This window comes from Myotis myotis, unplaced genomic scaffold (genome assembly GCF_014108235.1).
Source record: "Myotis myotis isolate mMyoMyo1 unplaced genomic scaffold, mMyoMyo1.p scaffold_m19_p_2, whole genome shotgun sequence".
NCBI classification, from domain to species: domain Eukaryota; kingdom Metazoa; phylum Chordata; class Mammalia; order Chiroptera; family Vespertilionidae; genus Myotis; species Myotis myotis.
Window position 1 is genome coordinate 14,804,323 of NW_023416324.1, and position 8,765 is coordinate 14,813,087.

The 8,765-nt window shown below is 45.0% G+C and overlaps 1 protein-coding gene across 1 annotated transcript in view; it reads right to left on the bottom strand.

The window, feature by feature from the left end:
* The window catches only part of LOC118675002 (aurora kinase A and ninein interacting protein), an 18,727-nt gene extending 10,261 nt beyond the window's left edge, over window positions 1-8,466 (bottom strand). The window contains 1 exon segment of the mRNA XM_036347125.1: window positions 8,301-8,466. Within this exon segment, the coding sequence (XP_036203018.1) occupies window positions 8,301-8,378 (78 nt within the window). The 5' untranslated portion in view covers window positions 8,379-8,466.
* Between the last annotated feature and the right edge of the window lie 299 nt (window positions 8,467-8,765).

Genomic DNA, 8,765 nt, shown 5'->3' on the forward strand with positions numbered 1-8,765 from the left:
TGTCAGAAAACACTAACTACAGCTTTTCTAATACTGTGAGCAAAGCTAAGATGAGCTCCTGTAACTGTAAAACTGATGTCACACATAAGGTCCAAAACACAGATAGGATGAAAGGGTATAGTCACTGACATTGTGAATGTTTACTCTAAAGGTAATTAACAAATTACCAAAGTAATCTAGAAACTGATATTTGAAAGAGAATAGAGCCCAGAAATAAACCCTCAGAGAAGATTCAATGTGAATTGATAGTCTTTTCAATAAAACCAAAGGCAACAAAAGAAAAAAATGAATTGGAATTTATCAAAAGTAAAAATCTTTTGTGCCTCAAAGGACACTATCAAGAAAGTGAAAAGAGCCCTAACCGGTTTGGCTCAGTGGATAGAGCATCAGCCTGTGGACTCAAGGGTCCCCGGGTTTGATTCTGGTCAAGGGCATGTACCTTGGTTGCGGACACATCCCCAGTGGGGAGTGTGCAGGAGGCGGCTGATCAATGTTTCTCTCTCATCGATGTTTCTACTCTCTACCCCTTTCCCTTCCTCTCTGTAAAAAAATCAATAAAATATATTTAAAAAAAAAAAAAAGAAAGTGAAAAGACAACATATAGAATGGGAGAAATATTTGCAAATCATATTATCTGATAAGGGATTAATATCCAATATATGTAAAGAACTCCTACCCTAGCCAGCTTGGCTCAGTGGTTGAGTGTCGACCTATGAACCAGGAGGTCACAGTTCTATTCCCAGTCAGGGCACATGCCTGGGGTTCGGTCCCCAGTAGGGGGCGTGCAGATGGCAGCCAATCAATGATTCTCTCTTATCACTGATGTTTCTATCTCTTCCTCTCCTTTCCTCTGAAATCAATAAAAATACATTTAAAAAAAAAACAAAACTCAAACAAACCTGTGTTTATTTCATAGCTACTTTAGGAAGCGGCAGGTTTCTACGTTGTGTAAAAGGGAGCCTTTAGTGTTTTGCTATGGGCTGGAAGTCTTAAAGTCAGAGAAACAGGAACTAGTGGGGGAACCAAAGTTTTAAACCGGACTCTTTGGGAATAAACTAACGAGGCAGGAAATGATATCAGTGACTGCGGTCATAAGGTTCAGGCCTCCAGAAATCAGAGGATGGTAAAGGCCTAGAGATCTTGGAGAGGATTCCCACCATACACTAGAGCAGCAGAACAAATGTTTTCATCATTAACACCATGAAAGAAAATGGAGCCCTGGCAGGTGTTGTTCAATGGTTAAAGCATCAATCAGTCTGTGGACCTAAGAGTTCCCAGTTCAATTCCTGGTTGCAGATTCTATCTCCAGCCTTGGTCGGGTGCAGATGAGAAGCAACCAATCGATGTGTCTCTCTCATATCAATGTATCTCTCTCTCTCTCCCCCCCTCCCTCCTTCAGGTGAGGATTAATAGGGGGGGGGGGGGAGGAGGGAAGGAGGAAGAAGGAAGGAAGGAAGGAAGGAAGGAAGGAAGGAAGGAAGGAAGGAAGGAAGGAAGGAAGGAAGGAAGGAAGGAAGGGGTATAATTTGGGGTGACAGAGTTGCAGACATAGAGACAAATTACTGGACTCCTCTGTGGGTTACTCCCTTTCTCTCTCCTGAACTCTTCCTAATTCTCTTCCATTTCTCTCCTCTTTCTAAATTAAACAAGTATACAAGTTTTCACTCAGCACATGTGTCATTCCAGAATGTATTCTAATAATAAAAGGCTTATTCCTAATTCAGGAGTAATAAATACCTATTGCACATTTTGATCATTTTTTATAAATATGTGTATTTTCCCACCAACCATAAATTAGTCTTTTCTTCTATATTTGGGGAAAAACAGTCACCATTCTACCTGTGCTATAATATGATACAGCTTATACTGTTTTGCTTGTTAACTCACAAACGAGAGAAGAACAAAAAGGTTACCAAGGAAGCAAGATAACTTTAAACTACTGATTTAACAAGCTTAGTTAACACAAGGTCTTCTCTCAGGAATTCCTGCATTGTAGAAAATATGTTTCAGGTTTCTGAAGTGATCCAAACTTTAACTATTGTATAGAAGGGAGAGACTTTTGTATTTACTAAACAAAATCATAGGTTTCATATTCTTAATTTTAAAAACAGATACATTCCACTACAGACCTAGTGATTCCATTTCTAGAAATTCATCCTACAGATACATTCATATATTAGTATATGCAAAATGATGTGTGTATAAATTTTTCATTACAGAAGTGTTTTTAATAACAAAAGATTGGAGATAACTTTTCGTCAGTAAAGGACTGGTAAACACACACACACACACACACACACACACACACACACACACACAATGCTATGGACTAAAATGTATCTTCCCAAAAGTCCTGTGTTGAAGCCCCAACCCCCATAAGTCAAGATCTGTCCATGTATGCCCTCTCACACCTTTTAGATCTCATTCACTCTTGTCTGCCTCATTCTGTTCAGCCATACTGGCCTTCTTCCCAAATATACACAAATCTCAGAGATATTGCAATTTGGTTTGACAAGAATATTCTGAAAAGTCCTAAATTAAATTGCAGCAGGCCAGAGAATGGAAGGAAGAGACAAGAAGGGGTTAATCAGTTAAAACTGCAGGCAAAAACCAACAAGACTGCTTACATTCCTGAGTGTGAGTTGGAACTTTTTTTTAATCCACACCAGAGAGAGAAGAGGAAAGGGAGGCAAGGGAGAAGGGGGGAAAAGGGGGAAAGAGAGGGAGAGAGAGACCAAGAGACCCAGATGTGCCTGACCAGGTGGGAATCAAACCAACAAACCTTCTGTGCATGGGAGGACGCTCACAGCCACCCATGTGTGTGTTGGAACTTTGAATTAACTTCCAGGTGGCTATTTCTGTCATTATCCAAGATAACAGCCAGGTGCAATTGAACCCTAGAGCCATCTCATCATGCATATGCATGAACTTTCTGGACCGTTGCCCATCCATCCAAAGAAGCAAACACTTCCTCCTTACAGATTGTGCTTATCCCAGAACTAGCTCCCCTTCCCCTTCTCCCTCTCCCTTTATCTATATAGCCAATGTAAATTCTTTCCAAACAACTTACATCTTTGTATGCGCCCCAACCAGAGTGGAACCCACAACCTAGGTTGTGCCCTGACAGGGAATCAAACCCAAAACCTTTTGGTGTATGGGATGACGCTCCAACCAACTAAGTCACCTGGCAGGACAACCCTTTTTTTTTTAAAGACGTTCAGCTGTGGAAGTTAAAATTTTTTTTTAATAGCTTCTAGACCACCTCAATAAAATGAGAATCAGAACTGTAATCTTTTTGCTAGCAGAGGATTTTGCCTTCAATTTATAAAAATTGCAACATCTAAGAAGAACAATTTGTATCTCTTTCTCTCCCCCATCTCTCCCCCACTTTACCCCTCTCACCCTGCAACATGCACCAAAAAAGGCCATGTGAGCACACAGTGAAAATGTGAGAATGTGGCCATCTGAAAGACAGGAAGAAAGTCCTCACCAGAAGAAAGTCCTCACCAGAACAGACTAAAACAATAAAGTCTCATTAATGGATACTGTTCCATGTAATGGAATGCTATATAGTCTTTAAAAAGAATGGAGCAGGTCGAACCAAGATGGCGGCATAGGTAAACACCGGAAATTGATGCCTCCCACAACAACTTCAAAAATACAACGAAAAGACAAAACGGACATCATCCAGAACTACAGGAAGGCTGGCCGAGTGGAAGTTCTACAACTGGAAGGAAAGAGAAAAGCACACTGAGACTCAGAGGAGCTGCAGAAGTAAAATGCAGAGGTACGGAGGCTCAAGCACACGCACGGAAAGGGGCGGGCACCTGAGGACGCGGCTGTCTTTTTGAATCGGGAGGGAGTCACAAGCTCCCGACTGCTCTGAACTCTGGTTCTGGGAAGTCTCTGGGGACCCAGGACTCATACGGGGAGAAACTGGACTGTCTGGCAGCAGGCAGAACTCGGAACTTGAGGGCGGCTTTCTCTCAAAGGTGCTTGCAGCAATTAATGGGACACTGAGACGCGGGGCCCCTTAGGGCAGGGCTGAGAATCAGCCATAGCTGCTTGCTCCACCCTGTTAATTCCCTGAGACCCCGCCCCACCCAGGCTGCAGCAGAGGCTTTTGCATATGAATGCCCTGGCCCTTTGCAACCTGAAAATTACCTAACAAATTGCAGCTGGGCCAGACAGACCCAGAACTTCCAGAGAAGGCCCAAGGCCCCACAGCAGCTTGCATTGCTTCACAGCTGGGCCTCATCTGGGCACCTCCAAACTCCAAACAAGTAAGGGGAATCTGCAGATCTCCTCGTAGCTCCTGCTGGGTAGCCTCAGGTGGAGGCTAAATTAGCACCTTCTTAGATCCAAGAGCCAGTGTACACAGTGGTCAGAGTGGGACCATCCAGATTACAACTCCTCAGATCCATAAGGAACACACTCAGGGGGCAGACTCTGTGAGCACCAAAGCCCCATTGAAGCAAGTCTTGCCCCGGAGGGGTGTCTCCAGCACAGAAGTTCTCCCACTGCAGACACAGCTGATTCTCACAGCCAATTGGCCTGGAGGTCAATTCCTCCCAGTGATACCAACAACAATCACGGCATAACTACAACAAGACTGTGCACAAAGCCCACAAGGGGGTGCACCAAGAGTGTCCACCTCAGGTAACTGGGGAGGCTGAGCCACTGGGCCCTATAGGACACCTAGCACACAAAACCACTCTACCAACACAGGGAAGCATAAAAAATGCGGAGACAAAGAAACAGGTCACAAATGACAGAAATGGAGGAAAGCAAACCACTGGATATAGAGTTCAAAACCATGTTTATAAGGTTTTTCAAGAATTTTCTGGAAACCACCGATAAATTTAGTGAGACCCTGGAGGATATGAAAAAAGACCAATTAGAAATTAAGCATACACTGACTGAAATAAAGAATAATATACAGAGATCCAACAGCAGACAAGAGGATCCCAAGAATCAAGTCAAAGATTTGAAATACGAAGAAACAAAAAATACCCAACCGAAAAAGCAAAAAGAATCCAAAAATATGAAGATAGTGTAAGGAGCCTCTGGGACAGCTTCAAGCGCACCAACATCAGAATTATAGGGGTGCCAAAAGAAGAGAGAGAGCAAGATATTGAAAACCTATTTGAAGAAATAATGACAGAAAACTTCCCCTACCTGGTGAAAGAAATAGACTTACAAGTCCAGGAAGCGCAGAGAATCCCAAACAAAAGGAATCCAAAGAGGACCACACCAAGACACATTATACTTAAAATGCCAAGAGCAAAAGACAAAGAGAGAATCTTAAAAGTAGCAAGAGAAAGAAACTCAGTTACCTACAAGGGAATACCCATACGACTGTCAGCTGATTTCTCAACAGAAACCATGCAGGCCAGAAGAGAGTGGCAAGAAATATTCAAAGTGATGAATAGCAAGAACCTACAACCAAGATTACTTTATCCAGCAAAGCTATCATTCAGAATTGAAGGTCAGATAAAGAGCTTCACAGATAAGAAAAAGCTAAAGGAGTTCATCACCACCAAACCAGCATTATATGAAATGCTGAAAGGTATTCTTTAAGAAGAGGAAGAAGAAAAAGGAACTCTTGCCATTTGCCACAGCATGGATGGAACTGGAGGTCATTATGCTAAGTGAAATAAGCCAGTCAGAGAAGGATAAATACCACATGATCTCACTCATTTGTGGAATATAATGAACAACATAAACTGATGAACAAGGACTGATCCAGAGATGGAGAGGCATTGATTGGACTGTTGGGCCTTGGAGGGAAGGTAGGGGAGGGTGGGGGTAAGGGGGAAAGATCAACCAAAGGACTTACATGCAAGCATATAGGCCTAACCAATGGACACAGACAAGGGGGGGGGGGGAGGGCATGGGGGGGGGGGTAACGTGGGGATAAGGACACATATGTAATATCTTAATCAATAAAAAATATAATTTAAAAAAATGGAGCAGCTCTTTATGAATGCATATGAAATGATCCATAATGTGCAATAAGTGAAAAAGCAAATTGCAGAACAATGAATAATATGATCCTACTTATAAGAAAGAAAATATGATTTGCTTGTAGATGCATAGAATAACTCTAGAACGATACATAAGAAAGTCATGGCCTTGGAGATGGGGAAGGATGGTTAGGACTATTAGAGAGATACTTTACTGTATATCCTGTACATTTTAAATTATGTACCATGTGACTGTATTACCTATCCCCAAAACTTTGTTTAAAAAAAATTAAAGGAGCAGGTGGCTCATTTGCTACTTCTTAAAAAACGGCTTTAGTTGTAAGATGTTTGGGTTTTTTTCCTCTTTTTAAAAATATATTTTTATTGATTTTCAGAGAGGAATGGAGATAGAGAGATAAAAACATCAATGAAGAGAATCATTGATTGGCTGCCTCCCACGCTGGGGATCAAGCCCACAACCGGACCCGTGTCCCGACCAGGAATAGAACTGGCGACCTCCTGGTTCATAGGTCCACACCCAACCACTGAGCCGAGCCGGCTGGACTTTTTTGTTTGTATTGAATTCAGAGAGAGGAAGGGAGAGGGAAAGAGACAGAAACATCAATGATGAGAGAGAATCATCTACCTCCTGCACACCCCCTACTGGGGATCCAGCCCACAACCCAGGCATGCAACCCAGGTATGAATCCAGACATGTGCCTGGACAGGAGAATCGAACTGTGACCTCCTGGTTCATAGGTCAGCGCTCAACCACTGAGCAACACCTGCTGGGCTGTAAGAGGTTTTTTTTAAACAATACTCAATTGTTTTTACTCAAGCAAGCTGAAGCCACACAAAGAAAAGACTGTCATTCATGGTTTAGATTAGGTTAACGGTCCAGTGGTTGGCAAACTCATTAGTCAACAGAGCCAAATCTCAACAGTACAACGACTGAAATTTCTTTTGGGAGCCAAATTTTTTAAACTTAAACTATATAGGTAGGTACACTGTTATTAACTTAATTAGGGTGCTCCTAAGGCTTAGGAAGAGCCACACTCAAGGGGGCAAAGAGCCGCATGTGGCTCGCGAGCCGCAGTTTGCTGACCACTGGGTGGTTAACCGTTAACCACCTGGTCTTGAGACTATTATCCAAACTATCCAGATTCAGCAAACCTGGCTAATCTCAAGTCCTGTTCAACCTGCTCAGTTAAATCTTCCTTGATAATCCCAAATCATGATCATCCCTCTCACCTCCAAAGTCCCCTTTCCCTTGAAACACCCACCTGGGCCAATACTCTGCCTTGTAGAAGAGTAAGAACACTGGCCTCCGCAGCAGTAAGAACGGGGCTTGAGCCCCTGCTTACGTGGGAATATTTCTTAACCTAAGCCTCGATTTTTTTCATCTTTAAAAAAAATAATGGCAGGATCTACATCACTGTTTTTGTGACTACCTACCATTAATGAGACAGGGGACACTTCAGCCAAGTGCACCTCCTTTCTTCCCACTTTAGAGCAAGAATCCTGCCCTCAGTGTGTTCTGAGCCTCAGTTTTCGCGTATAAAATGGGTATCATTAGTCTCCCTACCATATAAAGCTGCACCAACAAGATAACATGTCTGAAACACTCAGCGCCATGTCCAGCATAAAATGCTCAAAACATTGAAGATTACCTCACACTTTTGCTCCTTTGTAACGACTGACACAGAATCCTGAAAGTGTGGCAAACCCGGGTGTGATGTGCAACCTTCCCGGTTGGATGCCCCGGGCGGGCCGCCGCCTCGGGTCCGCGTGCCCCCAGGGCGATGGCGCCGACACCGATGGCGCATATTCAGTGTTTAGCACCGTGTCTGCACCCAGTAGGCGCTCAATAAGCGCGGGGCCGGCTCCCTTCCCCGTCTCTTCCATTCTTTCCCCCTGAAGTTCCTGGTCCTCTCAGGTAGACCGCCTGCAAGCTGGCGGCTACTCAGAATGAGAAGATCCCAATACTTCAGCCTTTTCTTTCCTTTTTTTCTTTTTCTTTCATTTTTAATATTGCCATTATTGCAGGTCCCCTCACCCCTCTTCAGCCTCTCCTCCGGCCGCCTCAGGGCTCCGAGTCCCTGAGGAGTCGCCCCACACCTCCCAAGTCCCAGTCTCTGCGAATCCCTCCCGTCCGCCTTCCTCCCGCCCTCCCCAGACTCCATGTTTCACCCTTTCTGCAGACTCCGCTCCCTCTCGCCTTTGAATTCCCAAAGCTGTTTCCTTCTCAGTCCCTGACTTTACCTTCATCACCTCCCGGTCCCCCAAAATGTCCCTCCCCCCTCCCCAAACACCTCTCGCTCCCCACCATCCCACCTGCACCTTCCGCCTCTTCAGCGCCGCCGCGTCCAGCCACACGCCGCAGGCCTCCTCCTCGGGGTCTGAGCGCCCCATGGCGGCTGAGGAGGCCTCGCTTGCCTCCCGCGGGTCGGGCTCCAGCCGCCTCAGGAACCCGCACCTCCACCTCCGCCAACGTTCGGATCTCGCGCCACCGCTGGGGGCGGGGCTACGTCGCCGTCCTGACGCAGGCACCGCCCCCAACGTCTGCGCCGGCCGGCCCAGGCTCCGCCCCCTCCTAAGCCCCGCCCCACGCCGAAACGACCACCGCCCATCTTCTCGTGTGCACGTGGAGCCCTTTTCTCTTTGTGAAGGACTTCGTGTTCTTCTCTCTTCATTCAAGGGCTGTATTCCAGGAAATATGCTGTGTGGACGCGTTTGCGACTCTGCACAAGAAACATGCATTTTCTCCTTGCTGAGTTAGTTGTACTTCCTTATTGCAAA